The sequence below is a fragment of the Neopelma chrysocephalum genome, unplaced genomic scaffold, assembly GCF_003984885.1.
Source record: "Neopelma chrysocephalum unplaced genomic scaffold, ASM398488v2 Primary Assembly neopelma1_77, whole genome shotgun sequence".
Lineage (NCBI taxonomy): Eukaryota > Metazoa > Chordata > Aves > Passeriformes > Pipridae > Neopelma > Neopelma chrysocephalum.
Genome location: NW_020897738.1, coordinates 2966317 through 2982851, shown reverse-complemented (window position 1 = coordinate 2982851; position 16535 = coordinate 2966317). Strand labels below are relative to the sequence as shown.

Here is a 16535-nt window from a genome sequence, read left to right as displayed (position 1 = left end):
CTGGAAGGAGAGTAGTGCTGAGTCTGTGTGACCTCCCAGACCAGCAGTGGAGGGCTCAAGAAATCTCACCAAAAGCGCTCAGGAAAGGTTCACATAAAAATCAGGACTTTAACTCTTTCCCCTTGCTTGTTGCACACTTTCTGGAGTGTAAAGCTGTACTTGTTTGGAAAGGGCTCTTCTGGGATTCCTTCATCAGCTGTGGGCTCCTGGGTTTTCTTGCAGGTGCCAAAACCAGTTGGGTCTCTTTGCTTCCCAGCCACGTGGAGAGATCAGGACTGCACCTGAGAAATTCAGGGCAAGAGTGGCTCAGGCTCTTGGAGAGGGGAAGGAGAAGCCAGGCTCATCATTTGGGATGCCTCTGGAGAAGGAAGGCAGGTGACTGAACTGCTGCCGTGGGATATACTAATGGCACCTGGATCTGGGGGCGGATGGCAGTGAGCAGGAGAGCGTTACAGGATGATACTGATGAATGATCTGACAAAACCTCTTTTTTTTTTTAACCCATTGTCCTTCAAGTCCTTTATTCCTTCATTTCTGCCCTCCCTTTTGAGAAGACTCAGCATTGCACAAGTTGCATTGTGGACATCCAGCTCCTGAAGATGAAACCACTGTTGGTACTAACACTGGCCCTGAAAATGCTGCCCTAACTGTGATAGCCACGTGATTTCAGATACTCAAGGGTGTAGTAATACTATGTAAAAGGGGAAGAGTGTCAAACTGGTCTAGTTCTGCTGATTAGAACTTGTTTAAATACAGTGTATGTACAACCTATTCTTCAACAGGCTGCTATCAGCTGGGAAGCTAGACTGTTTTCCAAGCTTATCTGCTTTCTTATCATCTTCTTGGTACCAAGATCTGAATTCATGGCTCTATTTGACCTAAGGTTTAAGTATGAGGGTGAGGTCAGGGGGTGGCATCTGAACTCCTGCCTGGCACTGAACTGTGAGGTATCTGTGTACTCTGCACATGCAGTTATTGCAGTGTTTTGTTTTTTTTACTTATAGGTGGACTCTGATCTAATGTTGCCAGTTCCCTTTATCTTTGGTTGCAAAGTACCTTCTGCTCTTTAGAAATGTGGGTGCATTTCAGCACACCAGCGTCAGGAGCGAGACAGAGCATTACAGAATCATTTGGGAAACGAGCTCTCTGTATACAGGGTGATTTCTCATAAATTGTCTGCTTTTCTTTGCATCTTTAGTAAAGGAGATGCTGCCTCAAGCTCTTCATCTTTTGTGTGTGGACAGACCTTAGAATAAAATCTGTGGATAATAGCTGAGGTGGCAGAAAATGACAGAGAAGCCCATTGCATGCTTACCACCGCCTTTCTCTTTTCCAGAGAGACTGTTCAGTTCCTCTGTTGGATTTGGCTGGTTTGTTCCCAGGACTCTGCATCACTGAACCTGGTGTCTGAAAAGGGCTTTACCTGAGTAAAGCCAGTCTGGCTGTATGAAAGTCTTTGGGAGAAGCAGAGAACATTCCCTGACTAATTTATCTGTAGGGGGTATTTTCTTGCCACTCTACCATCCTTTTATGCATGACTTAGCTTCCCAGCCGACTGAAGCCTTTGAAGTTAGATTGCAAATAGCTCTTCAGCTGTCCCTTCCCCCCATCTAAAATAGGGACACCAGAACAACCATCGCTGTGGAAAGAGCCTTCCTTGTTACATGGCTCCCCAATGTTAACACCCCCCTCTTTTCCTCCTTCCTTTCCCTACCTCCTCCTCCCCCCCATAAAGAAACCTTTTTTTCCCCCCTTAATAAGATCTACTTAAGACTTGAGGGAAAAGGCCATGGTTCCATGGGATGGTAAATCCAATTTTAGGGTGTTTCATATGTGATGAAAAACACAGTGGCCACATGACGCAGCCCCTGAATTGGCACACATTCGCCCTGCCAGTTCGGATTTGTTCACATAATGCAGGAGGGGCGACTGTCCAGCCTCACATCGGGGCACACACGGGCTGCCCAGGCATCCCTGAGCTCGGCTGGGGGCTGCTGACTCCCCACTCATACTCTCACTGTATTTTGTGATCTGCCCAGTTGTATCTTCACATTGGTCTTGTCTCAGATCTGAGTAGTCAGGGGTTCTGGAAGTTTCCATTTGAGTGTGGACCCAATGTGTTGTGTTGGCCTGTCCGTGCAGACACCAGAGAGCGTCTCTTGTGCATGGGAAGCCCAGGGACAATGTCTGGCTTCTCCAAATATCCCTTCTTTGGTGACCTTGCCCACAGGAACAGTGTAACCACGTCATATGCCATGAGGTTTGCAGTTCAGAGCTTCCTTCCCCTTTCCTGAATTAAGCCATCCCTTTTGTGGAAGGCAGCGCACTTGCTAACAAACAGGGCAATCCCCTCAATGAGTTATTGCCCTCTTTGCCACTTCATCTCTTCAGGCTTTCTGCTGGGACAGATCTGGCAATTGTTGTCCCACTGGCTTAGTTCCTGGCTCAGAGGATTGCTGTCCTAGGAATTCATGCTGAAAACTGAACTATGGTGCTGTCTTGCCAAGAGAATGGATTTTTGAAAGTACTGAATGGTGGTTGGGTCTTCTCACATGAGTCTTCTGATCACATTTCTCAAGTGGTTTTGTTTCTGGATCAGTGAAGATCTGGTTATCTCAGACCACACTGCATGGGCTTCCCATCCCTGTCCTCTTTGCTTCACCTGGAGTTGTCTGTCCTTCCCTGGATTGCTTGCTGAATGAGGGAAGTTCTCAGCCTCATGGAAATGCCTGGAGGCTGCTGAAGTGGGTGTTTCTTACTCCAGGATCCATTTCAACTTCTGGAAGGAAGAATCCATGCATCATTTCCTACAGCCACTGGAGCTTCTCTGTACAGTCAAGTGAAAACAGCCTGAACCCCTCCTGTTCAATCATTGCATTAATTTTCTCCTGTTTTTCATGTTTTGTTGGTGTGGATCATTTCATGCCCTGGGTCACGTCAGGGGCCTTAGATCAGAAATACTGATTTAAGCTACTGCCCCATTCCTTTCCTTGGAGACATTAATGTTATTGCACTGTCCTGTGAGGAGACAAGAGGATAATCCCCTCTGGAGTCTGAAACAGGTCCTTGGAGTGTCAAGACCCATCTCAGCTGCTCAATTCACGTGAAGGCCTGCAGGAAGCTGGAGGTGTGGATTTGCCTAAGTGTGGGATGCTGTGTTAGGCACTGCTGCCCATCCTGCAGGAGTCATTTTAGCTCATTTTGTCATCTTAATTCACTAGATTTTCTGATGATGGCATGGACTGTTGGGCAGCCTTCCAGCTCTCCTGCCGTCCTTAAAACAAGTCAATTTACTTCTGTTCCTGGTGTCAGGAAGTACTGGAAGTGAGCGAGGAGACCTTTTCTCTTTGTAAACATTAGCCCCACGTGCTTCCCCTTCTCAAGAGCCCTTCCTGCTGTACAGTGAAAGCCCAGTTGAGCTCCTTCCTTGCGTCCTTCCAAATCCCAACTTGTGGCATCTCTCCACATGCAGGACGGTCAAATTAGGGACCAACACCTGAGACAGCACATTGTGAGACACAACCACAGAATCTTGGTGGCATTTCCTCACTCCTGTCCCCCTCTTCTGTGACTGAAAGAGACTTCTGGGGGATTCTCCCGCTGTCCTGTGGTTTGAGGTATCGACTCAGAGTTCCCTCTTGGCATTAGAAGGAAAAGTAAGTGGTGTAAGCTGGGCTGGTGTTTACGGTGCTGTTTGTTTACAATGAGCACTTGGGTATTATTGTCACTCGTTTTACTCGTTGGGCAGCTCTGTAGGTGTGGGGAGGATTGTCTGTGCTGCAGAAGTGCTGCAAGTAAGTACCAGACCAAAACACAACCTGAGCCAAGACTGTGTGTGTGTCAGGTGGGACATTGTCATGGTAGGGAGCGTGAGTTCTTTTTTTCAAGTGGAGAGAGGTTCTTGTGCAATTGGTAATAGAGAGACCAAAACACCCAAGTAATGTCCTGCGAGAAATCCCTGCTCCACTGCAGCCTTTGTGGTGCCCCTTTTTGTGGGACACAGTGTTGAGTCCATCGCTCTGATCTGTGTGTTTGCAGCCTTTGCCTGTGAGTTAATTTACAAAGCACTGTATAAATATGTGACTGTATAAAAACCTTGCAGTCTTCTGTTCTGCAGACAGAAATACATGTTGCTGGAGATATTTATAATCACTGATTTGTAATATGTAAATCTTTCCATTTGCCTTTTACTGAGCTGGGCATTTTATTATAGTGCAAACACATCTGAGAGCTGTCTTGTCCCAATTAAAAGCTGCTGTGGTTGCCATTGAGGGCTCTGACAGCAGCAGGAGGATGGGAGCTCTCTCAGCTGCCCAGAGGAGGTGGAAAGACCTGACTAACCAAGGGGGAGGAGGCAGTGACCCAACTCCAGTGTCAGTCTAGGCTGTGGTGGTGGTGGTGGGCTGGCCAACAGAAGCCCCCATGGGTGCTGGTGACAGCACAGTCACCTGAGCAGGTTTGGAGCTCAGCCAGGACCGTGCAGGCAGCAGATCTCTGTGTTTTTGTTGCTGCTGTAGCTGAACTGCTGGCAAACCACCTCGAGTGGCTCTGCCCTCCTGTCCTCCACCTCTGCAACCCCAGCAAAGCACTGCCCTTGCGTTGTCCCTTCAGAGGCAGAGCTGTAATTATGGTTGGCAAAGTAAAATCACTTGTGCCCATTGTAAACGCGGTGCCGAGGGTGCCTCCTTCCCGCCTGGCACCGCGAGGTGTGAGCGCTCAGCACGGTCCCTCTGCCCTGTCATCCTGCCCAGTGCTGCTCTCCCAGCAAGCCAGGAGGGCAGCTGAGAGCCACAGCTCCTCTTCATGCGCTTTGCCAAGAACACACGGAGCCTGCAAGCTAAAAGCAGATCAAAAATGAACAAAGCAACACTCTCTGAAGCCCTCGCCGGGCTTGTAGATTTTGGGCAGCAAGAGGTATTTGCTCTGTTATCAGAGTGAATGGTGAGATTCTTTGGGCCAATCTTGAATGAACTTGTAGTTTTTTGAAGGAGTTCTTAGTTGAAATTGTGTCTTTGAGGAAGAGTTGCAGGTGGCTGGTTGATGTCCTCAGGCTTCCTTTTTGTTCTGGTTGGTGGCATAAGAAATGTGTCAGGTCTGAAATGCCTCGTTCTCTGTAAGGAGTCTGGGAGGGGAGAGCTGTGTGTTACTGGGCTACTTTCACCCAGAAATCAGGGCAGTAGTGCCATTTCCCTTGTCAAATGCAGAACACAGGCCATGAGGAGCTTGGTGTGAGCCCAGTGTGGGGAGACTGCTGGATCTGGGGAATAGGAATTTGGAGGGACCTGGAGCCTGTTCTTGACTCCGTTAGTGACTTGATGTATGACCCTCTTTGGTCAGTTGTTTTCTCTGAAGGCTTTTCTTTCCTTGCTTTTTTTGTAAGAATACAGAGTTAGACTTGATCACTTGTAAATTGTTTCAGCCCTTAGATGGACTCAATCCAAAACCAAGTGATGAGTGTTTAACCAGGTTATGAAAACTTTTTGTCCAAGAGTCACTTTTGATTTTAGTTCTGGCTTTATTGAAAAACATTAAACCTAATGCCCTTGTATTGTGCTGAATGCCATTGATCCTGCATTTCATTATTTTGGTGCACCACAGCTCAGCCAGGCAGTGTCAGAGTAGTTGCTACCCTACCTCAAATATAAGTAACTTGGTACCCAGCAGAATTTTTAAGCAAAATTGGCTGTAAGCTGATAGTATTCAAAACGTGTTCTGAAATTCTGGGTAAATTCTCTATCAGATGGTCTTTTAAAAGGAAGTGGAAGCATGTGAAGTTCCTCTGCCTGTAGGAAAGGTCCTGAACAGTGTGTACAGTGAAGGTACACATGCAAATGTTAGGATGTAGTTTCTTCTTTCTGCAGGTATGAACATTTGCTTGCAAAATGGGTGTTGCTCTGAGGTGAGATCGATACCCTGCATGCAATGGCTCTACCCTGTCACTGTGCAGGAGTGGCATCCCAGGATGTTCCCTCATTTAATTCAAGAGGCTCTGCACACTGTGCTGGTGTTAAAGGTGGCAATTAGCATTTTGGGTGAACAGTGAATGAGGCCATTTATAACCAGTTACGCTGACATGAATCTCTCCCAACAAATTTGCATCATTAAAACACCTTTGGAAAAATGTGTCATGCGTATAATTAAATACCTGTTTTGCTAACTCTTAATTTAATTAAGGCAAAGCAAAGATGGCAGCACAAATTAATTTAGCTGGAAATGGCTTTTCTCTCAGTGGGCTGAAGGAGGTTTTCTGGTGGCATTGTACCAGATGACCTCAGAAACAGGCGGGTGAACTGCAGGACTGACTGACACAGATTTTTTGACGGTGATGGCCATGACATCCTCATGGCACTACATGTGTCATCTATCAGCTCACTTTTGTCTGCTTGTGAGAGCAAAGAGGGAGGCCAGCTAGAAGGGGTTTCTTTGAGAGGACAGCATAGCTACTTTTGAGCCTGAATACCCTGAGAGGTATTCAGTAGTAACTGTAGTAAATCCAGGTTCAGACAGGTGAATAAAAAGAAATTCATAGAACAGAAGATATTTCTATGTCTCCCCTTGGTTTTCTGTCTCTACCTTGATCTCTTTCACTTGGTGCCTACATTTTCCCCCCTTAGATATGACTTTCCTATAGCCACTCATCCTCTTTAAATATTCATTCCTCTTAACTTTCTTTAAAGCCTTCCTTGTAGATGATCTTCTTTTGGTTTGACCTCTTTCCTAACCTTGTGATTCTTCTCCCCACCCTCCTGTGCCTTTTCTGATCTTTTTCTCCCTGTCACTTAATCTCTTTCCCTCTCCCTTTCCATCTTGCTTGGGATAAAACTGGAGCACAGACTGTGTGAACTGTGCAAGTGCAGGTGAGTTGTCAGCCCAGCCCTGTAGGAAGCAGGGAATCTGGTGTTGCTTCCTGCACACCCATCTGAGCACCAGAAGAATTTTAAAAAAAACTTTTAAATTTTCCAAACGTGCTGCTTTTTGCTTTAGCAGATCTCATTTCAGCTTAAGTAAAAATAAATGCCTGTATGAATGAAGGAAGCTCTGTGCCCTACAGCATGGAATCCTGCTAGTCCTGCCACCTCTCTGCAGTTTCAGGATTGGCTTTTTCTGTGTGGTATTTCCTTCAGGAGGGAAAACCAACCCGTTTATCAGGCAGGATTCATTGGTACTGACAGTGGGTAAAGGCTGGTGTGGCTGGGAGTGGGCTCTGGGTGAGCATGAAGGGTCTCCTGTGGTGGGACTGGCTGAGATGGGCTCGGGGCTGGTGGTGCTCCAGAAAGGGATGATGTGTTGTCTTGGACAGGTCCTTTGGGTCTGGTACTGTGTGCTCACCAGAGACCAGTCCTGAGCTGTGACTCACACTGGTGTTGGGTGGCTCTGGGAGGGTGCAGGGTCCTACATGAGGGACTGGGGAGAATTTGAGGCCTGGCACTACCTGGTGCTCCCCTGAGGCTTCATGAGGTGACTTTTCTCCATACCCCATCAGATAAGATGAATGTGAATTTGAAGCTGATTTGGTCTGTCTTTGGTAGCCTGAACACTCCTGGCTTTCTGTGCAACGCTGACCTTTAGCATCATCCAGCTTTTGCAGCTGGAGCCAGTGCTTTTAACAGGGCCTTTTGTGTTCACTTACTGAAAAACGGGGTCTGTTTCACAGGAAACTTGTTTACACCTGCCACAGTCATCTTTGCTCTTCCTTTGCTCCTTTCACTGGAGCTGCAGCAGTTGAAACTGCAGAATGTCCTTTCATTCCCTGGCATTCTCGGCGTGGGACGTGACTGCAATAGAGCAGCTGGGGCGAGGATGCAGGGTGTGACACCCACTGGGAAGTGTTAGCCAGATGTGGACACCTCGAGGGAATGATACAATTGGGCTTTGGAAAGGCTGAAGTGCAATGGATTATTATTTCTACTTCATTTTTCAGCTGTTCATTTCAGGGTTTTCCAAACAGCCCTTGGAGTCCTCCCTGCACGTAAAGAATCACTGAGGTGACTCTGTGACTACAGGAGAGTCCCCTCTCTGCCACCATTAGCAGGGGGTTGACAGCACTCGCTTGGGGCTTGCCAGGTGAATGAGTGTCCTTGCTGGGCATTTTCAGACCACTAAAACTGCGAGAGGCTTTTTGGGGATGCCCCTCGCATTCCGTGAGGCTCCGGGTGCTGCAGCAGCGGAATGCGGGGAAGGCAGGCGAGGGGAGGTGCCAGGACGGAGGATTTGCACAGCTGCTGCTGCGAGCGCTGTGCTCAGCCTGCTCTCTGGTGGTGGCTGCTGTAGCAGAGATGACCTTTGATAAAACCTGAAGTGTTTGGTTTGATTTGGATAGTTGTGGTTGCTCAGCTTCGCCCAGTGGCAGTTCATAGCAGAGTCAACTCAGCTGTTCTTGCTTTTGTTCCTGTACCCCAGTGCAAGATTCACAGGTTACAAATCAAATCACAGCTGCTTCAGGGAGAGAACTGCCAACAAAGCCTGACAGACTTCAAGAAGTGTTTGGACAACACTCAGGCATGTGCTGTGACCCTTGGGGTGTCCTGTGCAGGCCTCAGAGTTGGACTCGATGATCCTTGTGGGTCCTCTTCCAGCTCAGCATATTCCATGATTCTGTAAATGCTTCTTCCCCAGCAGCTCTCCCCAGAACTTCCAGGTTCTCCAGTGTCTGACACTGCTCTTTCCTTTCAGAGTGGGGTGACTGGTGGGAGAGCAGACAGAAGAGGTACCTGCTGGCACAAAACATGGAGGAAATAATAAATATTTCTGGGATCTACAGTCAAATTTGGCTGAAAGCAGCCATCAGGTTCCAAAACTCTTGCCAGGATTGTGACAGAGAGAGGCACTGCAGACCACTTGATGGTGTTCTTTTCCTGGCTCAGCTGGGCTGGAGCCTGCAGCTCCCAGGGCAGGCGGGAGGGCTCTGGTGACATGAAGATGGTCTTTACTGAGATCAGCAATGTGAGAAATATTTTTGGAGAAGGTTACTGGGACCCTGTCCTGTCTGCTGTCATCACTCTAGTGAGAGATCAGCCCCATTCCTGTTTCCTAGATAAACTGTCAGTGTGTGGATATGTCTTCCAGCAGTGTTGGGTTGCTGTATTTCTTATTGAGGTTAGTTTTAACAGTACCTGAGGGATGTGACAGTTATGCACGTGGATTCTTGGTGCTGGAGACACCTTGGGGACTGAAGTGCCTGTAGGACGCAGTGTGCAGGTGTGATCATGTGCTGTTGGGTTCCTGAGGCTTTTCTGTTTTACAAGACCTAGTCAGGCAGCTTTGAGACTTCAGAGCAAGCAGGAACCCTCTGTTTCAGTCCAGTTTCCATCCCTTTGGCAAAGGAGGTGGGACATAGTTTTAGCATTTTCTATACCTCTGTATTTCTTGTGGCTAGAAAAGTAATCTTTTTGCACCAAAACATGACATATTCTGTGTCTTTGAATCCCAGCATTTATCACTTTGATGTTTAAAAGCAATTTAACAAGATTTGTGGCTCTTTTTTTCCCACGTGAATTGCTGTGGTCTGGTCAAGACAACTTTTAGTAGCAGCAGCCATGTGGAAGTGTTGTCTTCTCTCAATTAGAGGTTAAGAGTTGGCAGCAAATGAGCCAGGGATTATAATTAAAAAACAGGGTAATTCTTTGTGCATGGAGAGACTAAGGAATATAAACTCACGGTGTAATGTACCTGTCAGAATTAGATGGAAATGAGAGAGAATGTGTCTTGCAGTGAAAGACATTTGAATTGTGTGTATTTTGCTGAGCATGGGAGCAATTCCTCCTGTTCCATAGAAGCTGAGGGTTTTGTTCAATTTGTACTGATGCTCTTTTAGAAAGCTTTTACCTCACTGATTCCTGAGGTCTGACATGGAAGAGAAAAGCTTCAATAGGCACCAGCTGCTCGGGGGTCTGTCTTTTCAGAGCATCGCTGGCTCGCTTTCCCCCATTCCCAATTAAACTGTGTGTTAAACTTAGCTTTTGTTTGAAGGATTCCCGCCCTGTGGTGTTGAACGTAAAAGGAATGTGCTGGTCACCTTTACTCTCTCTTTTGTCGCAGGGTCAGCATTCCTCAGGGGAGGACATGGAGATCTCCGACGACGAGACCAACCCAGCGCCCATCACCAGCGCGGAATGTGCCAAAACCATTGTGGTGAACTCCTCCGTCAGCAACACGGCCGTGATGGCCCCCTCGATCCCCCCTCTACCACCACCGGGATTCCCTCCTCTTCCTCCTCCGCCTCCTCCCCAGCCAGGCTTCCCGATGCCTCCACCGCTGCCTCCGCCACCTCCACCCACCCACCCCGCCGTCACCGTCCCCCCGCCGCCGCTCCCGGCCCCTCCCGGGGTCCCCCCGCCACACATCTTGCCTCCGCTCCCTCCCTTCCATCCCGGCATGTTCCCTGTCATGCAGGTGGATATGATAAGTGTCTTGGGCAACCAGTGGGGTGGCATGCCCATGTCCTTCCAGATGCAAACTCAGATGCTGAGCCGCATGATGCAGGCACAGAACACGTACCAGTATCCCCCTTTCATGACGGGCCGGATGCAGTTTGTGAACCTCCCTCCCTACCGCCCTTTCTCCATGGGAGCTGCTCTCGGCCGTGGGCAGCAGTGGCCCCCACTGCCCAAGTTTGACCCCTCGGTTCCACCCCCGGGATATGAGCCGAAGAAGGAAGATCCCCACAAAGCCACTGTGGATGGAGTCCTCCTGGTCATAGTGAAGGAACTAAAGGCTATCATGAAAAGGGACCTGAACCGCAAGATGGTTGAAGTGGTGGCGTTTCGGGCCTTTGATGACTGGTGGGACAAGAAGGAACGTCTGGCAAAGGTAGGCTTTCACGTGCTCTCTGCTGGATCCTAAACTGTTATTGGTGCTTGTGGCCAGGGCATACATCAGCAGGGGTCCGGAACTGACTTTAAAAGAACCCACAGCCCTAAATTGTTGTGGTAACTAAAACGGAAGAAAAAAATAAAGCCACGGAGTAGCTTTGCTGTGAGAAACCCCATTGCTGGAGGCTGCTGAAATTAAATGGGAGACACACGTGTCCCTGTCCCTCACCTGGCTCCATGCATGCCCGTGGGGCTGGTCTGTGTGCTGGGGTAGGCAGCAGCACCAGACTCAGCCTGCAGGTATCTGGAAGGTGCTCAGTCACTACAGGCACCTGCCTGGGGACAGCTTAGCACCTGGATATTGAACCTGGCTTATTTCCATGGTGTCACTCTGTATATGCAGGTATTTCACGCTACTTTGCCATCAGAACCAAGTTTAGCTCCAAAAAACTAAAGTCAGTTGCAGGAGGAGTGTTCAAAAGCACCAAGCCGCTGTTTTGTGTTCCCCACTTCGTGTGATGAGATCTGTGGGTATTTCCAGTTCTCCCACCTCCTCAGTGCATGTTCACAGCAGCAATTAACTCAAAAGCTGAGCGTTGGCCAAATACGTGAGGAGTTCCAGGGATTAGTTAAGAAAACAGCTTTGCATGAATCATCTGATCCTTTCTCACCCAATTTGAAGTGTACCTCAGCCAGGAAACAGCTCTGTGATCTAATGTGTGGTGAATTTGTCACTACCAAAAAAAAAAGTAACACTGCAGAAAGGTTCGTGCAAGCCTCAAAATCACCGTTACAGTGAATTATTGAAAAAATAACAACAAACCAAGGCACAGCCTGCAGATAGATCTTGAGTCTCAGTTTTCAGAGCAGTATCTTCCCCACCTGCTTTTCTAAACCAGTTGCATGTTAACTCTGGTGCCTGGGAGAGCTGCTTGGCTTTCTGGAAGGTTGGTAATGCTGTTGCTTAACAGCTGTTTTATGACAGTGTAATTTGCTCTGGCTCAGAGCTGGCTGGTGTGACATGCAGCAAGAAACACCATCACTCTCCTGACTAATGCTCAGAGCTTTTCCCCCTGCCAGCGAGTGTGTGCTGACAGTTTTGGAGGAGGCCCCTGAGTTTCCAGGGCGATGAAGGAAACAGATCCAGTACATAGTTGCAAAAGCAGCAACTGAAATCCTCAAGAAATTGTTTTAAACCAGACATCTGCAGTGAAGAAGTAGAAGCAAGTCAAGGCAGATCTTCAGGCTCTTTTACACCCCAAGCTATGGCTGGATTTGGCATGTTCCTCCCTCACCTGGAATTTGTAACCCACTTTGGGAAGGGAAGCTGGCTGTACCACAGCAACTCGCCACAGTCCTTGCCACAGGTTATGTTGGATGTGAGCAGTGTAATTGAAAATAGGAAACTGCTGCATGGAAAACCACATGTACTTTCTGTCCAGGAACAGAGATGCCAGAACCATTTCCGCCCCAGGGCACTGCCTGGAAAGGCTTCTGCCAGGCCACATGTTACTGTTGTGTGGAGAAAAACCTCACAGGTTTCAGAGCCTCCTTTCTCTAGGACTGGGCACCCCTGGCATTGGAGTGGGACAGGATTCCTTCTCAGCCATAGGCTGCCTGCTTCTGGAGAAAATTAAATACGATTGTTCAGCTTAAACTGTACCTCTCTGTTGTGTACGTGTGAGGATGAGCCAGCTGGGCTCCTTGGTGGCAGCTGGAGGTCAGGTCGCCACGTGCTTTGCCATCACACTGGTTTTGGCTGTTATATTCTATCAAAGGAATCAATTCAGGCAGCTGATTGACTGCCAGGAGATATCATGCCATAGGTAAGAGGTGGGAAGGCTCAAGGATAAAGCTGGTGTCCCATGTCAGACAGAATGGAAAACGTACAGGGAGCAGGCTGTGAAGGAGCACGTTGCTAGGGAAGGCAGCACATTCCATGGGCCTTGTCTGCCTAAGATAGGGGAAAGCTTTCCCCTGTTCCCAAATCTAGTGATGGGTTTGGGTTTGAAACCCTGAGTAAAATGCATTAAGCAGAGTGCCAGGAATAACCAGTCATCCCTGGCCACGGAGTGCTGCCGCTTGGATTCTCTGCTTGGTATTCCCATTAGTCTTATCCCTTATTAGCAGGAGAGCTGAGCTTAGGCTGCCTCCTTGGTGATTACAGACACTCCAGCACACGAGCTCTGTTAGTGTGTAAGAAAAACCAGCTTGTTAGATGGTGTTGTGCCATGGGCTGATGCAAATGAGTGTTACCTCCAGTGCCCTTCGCTCAGGAAGAGGTGGCAGAGCATGATGTGCCACCATGTGTGATGCTCTCCTAGCTCGGCCACCTCTCCACAGCTGCAGGGGTCTGAATTCCTGCTCTTCCTTCACACCTCAGCTCTGGTGAAACGGGATTTGTTGAGGCTGTATGTCCAGTGACCAAATTTTGTGTTTCACCCGAATATTTTGATTTTCCTGTTCCCAGCACTGGAGCCTTCTGACAGGTTTTGTGGACTTGGGCTGTGGTTGCTAAGGAAACACAGGGATGTGTGTGGTTTTTGACGCACTATATTTTGCCTTACACTCAAAAGAAGGAGGGTCTTCCCCACTGGAAGGTCTGGAGTTGCTTTCAGCTATATAGGTTATCAAAGGAGGTAGATAACACACTGGCTGACTTGCCTAAAGAACACTCGAGTTACTTGTAAGAGGTGTGTGTGCAGCTCTGTTTGCTTTCAAGTGTGTGTGGCCATGTGGGGCATCTTCAGATGCCTTGAAGAAACGAATGCCTGGGCAGGGCAGTGATATTTCCCAAACTTTGACTGTCTAAATGGCTTCCAGGGTTTGTGTCCTTCCCAGGAAACTTCCCCTCTCAAGTGTGCTTTCTCTGTTGCAGGCGTCCCTCACTCCAGTGAAGTCTGGAGGAGAAGTGGAGGAAAAACCAAAGCCGAAGGATCGAATCGCATCCTGTCTTTTGGAGAACTGGAACAAAGGAGAAGGCCTGGGATATGAGGCAATCGGCTTGGGCATTGGGCTACGAGGGGCCATCCGGCTGCCATCCTTCAAGGTGAAAACAGAAAACTGGCATCCTTATGCTGACATTCCCCAGAGGAGCCTTGAAAGGACAGACCTGGCTGGGTTTGTGCCCCACAGCCCTCAGGCTGTTCACTCTGCTCTGTGTTCACTCATGGGGTTGCTTCTGACGTTACTGTAACCCCCCAGTACCAGAGCAAGGACCCTCTGTCCCAGCCTTACTTTTCATCTTCCACCTGTGTGAATTGTCTGTAGAGGGTTTCCCTGCTCTGCAAGGGAAATGGGACATTTGCCTGTGTTTAGGGGACAGCATTTCAGCATGGTTGTAAAAATACACTTATGCTTGTAGTGCTTTACACAGTTACTGTTTTGTTTGGAATGTGTGGCAGTTTGGCAGCTGAGTCTCACCTGAAGCTGGTTAAACTGTCTCCTGTGAGTTTGCAGACTGAGACTCACGAGCATAGAGTCACCTATTTTAAAGAGCATTTGTGTAAAAATTCAAAGTATCTTTAAAAAAAAGTGTGGGGTGGGAGAGGGTAGAGGGCTTCCCTAAAATGAGGATTTTGAATGCACAGAAGGTGCTAGCAAAGATTTGGAATGAGAAATTCTGCAGTCTTTATTTAGCATAAAACTTGCTTTGAGGTACTTTAAGATGCCTTAGGCTTAGGCTCTCTTTCTGTTCTGCTACATCTCAGACACATGGATTTGTCAAGAGTTTTCTCTGTCATCCTCAAAGTACCTGGTGATGACATGCCCCATGCTGGTACCCAGAGTGTTTTGATGCAAATTGAAGGGGTAGAATTTCATTCACAGTGAAATTCTGTTTGCAAGCAAATAAAGGGATCAAGAGCTGGGAAGTGGCCCTTGGTTTCTGAGTGTAAGTGACCATGGCAAAGCAAAGAAGTGGTAATTTGCTTAAGAAGTTGATTTCTGCTGTTTCTAAACTTTCAGAAATGCTAATTGTGTCCTTTGTTCAGGTGAAAAGAAAGGAGCCACCTGAAGCTGCCTCAGCAGGAGATCAGAAGAGAATCCGGCCTTCTACTTCTGTGGATGATGAAGATGAAGGTTTGCAAAGCACATTTGTGTGAAACACAAGAGCAGATGCAACCACACACAAGCTGAATCCCTTTAAACTTCACAGCAGTGTCCTTGCTTACAGTTAAACACAGAGTCAGGGATCTGAGCCAAGCCCTGCTCCTCACAAAGCTCTGAGAGCTGGGAGATGGCTCCTCTGGGTTCAGTTAACTTAAATTCACTGGCGGGAAATTTAAGACCCACATTTTAAGAATAACTTGCAACCTATTTTATCTCTGCTGGGCCCCAACAGAGGGAGCCCAGGTGGATTCCTGGACTGTTTGGAGCATGTAACAGTTTTCTCCGCATTTGATTTTGAAAGAAAACAAAGTTTTTTGCCAGAAAAATCTATTTGAAAATATCTTAACACTATTTCCTATAACCAGGGAAGAGTAGAGAGAAGATAAAACTTTGAATACCCTTTGTTTTGCATGAAAGCATGGATTCAAGTTAAAATTGATTCAGACTAACAACTGGTTTTGAAGCCAGAGTATAGAGGGAGGGTTTTGTAAAACACTTTAAATTCAGGTTACCTGTCCTGACCTCAGTTGTACCATGTCTCCTGGCTGTTCTGCCTGGAGTGTGTCAGCTTTGGCCACCCACATTTTGCCATCAGCACTCTGCACCCCTGCACTGTGACATTAGCATGTCCCTGTAAGCCTGGGGACTGTCACTTCCATCTTCCCAGAGAGAAAGTTTCCTTTGTGTAGTTAACTCTTTCCCTCCCTTGTGAGATATTTGATGGCAATTTCCATCCTGGTTTTGCTCCTCAGAGTCAGAGAGGGACAGGGATGCTTCCGATACCACATCTGACCTGTCAAAGAAGGATGGAGAAGCAGTGGGGCTGAGGCGGCGACCAGCAAGGCCGTTGGAGCTCGACAGTGAGGGAGAAGAGGGAGATGAGACATCAGGGAAGGAGGAAGAGTCCTCCTCGGAGAAGGAAGAGGAGCAGGAAGAGGAGGGAGGCTTGGTGAAAGCAGCACCTGGCAAGGTGTGTTGGTTTGTGACTGCACTTTCCATGCTGTCTGTCATTAAAAGGGGGCCTGGTAACCGAAGTTCCCTTCTCTAGGAGATGAGTGCTGCTGTTGGGGTCTGTCCTCAGTGTCCTCAGAGAGCCTCTGTAAAGGTCATTCCCTCTTCAGGTTCTCTGATCAGCCTCCTGGGGAGCCACTGGTGGCTACTACAGTGACAGCCAGGTCACAGGGTCAGGCACTGTTCATTTTTGGCAATGCTTTCTTGCAAAGGAGGAAGAGGAGGAGGATGAGGATGAAGATGATGAGGATGAAGATGACGATGACGAGGATGAAGATGAGGAGGAGGAGACAGGCATAGACACAAGTGACAAGGAGGAGGAGCAGGACTCCGAGGAGGGTAAGCAGTTCCAGTGGAAGCAGCAGGGTCAGCTGGAATCTCCCTTCTGCACTTGTGAGCTGATTCTGTTACTTGTGCACCTTCTTTCAGTGAGAGCAGTTTTATACAAGATGTAACAGGTATTTTTAGTTGTTACCTGCAAGACTTCGGTGATCCCTCAGTCTGTGGGTCCCTTTGCAGTAGCTCTCCAGCCCCTGAGGGATCTCAGCCCAGCCTGGCAGGAGGGCAGACGTCTCAGAGTCAGCTGAGTGTGTGCTTGTGTTA

General features: G+C 48.1%; 1 protein-coding gene across 1 annotated transcript in view; it reads left to right on the top strand.

The window, feature by feature from the left end:
• The window catches only part of SETD1B (SET domain containing 1B, histone lysine methyltransferase), a 49490-nt gene that overhangs the window by 20634 nt on the left and 12321 nt on the right, over positions 1 to 16535 (top strand). Inside the window, exons 7-11 of the mRNA XM_027689311.1 lie at positions 10039 to 10809; positions 13690 to 13860; positions 14804 to 14891; positions 15674 to 15891; positions 16145 to 16271. Coding sequence (XP_027545112.1) covers positions 10039 to 10809; positions 13690 to 13860; positions 14804 to 14891; positions 15674 to 15891; positions 16145 to 16271 — 1375 coding nt within the window. The remainder of the gene's footprint in view (positions 1 to 10038; positions 10810 to 13689; positions 13861 to 14803; positions 14892 to 15673; positions 15892 to 16144; positions 16272 to 16535) is intronic.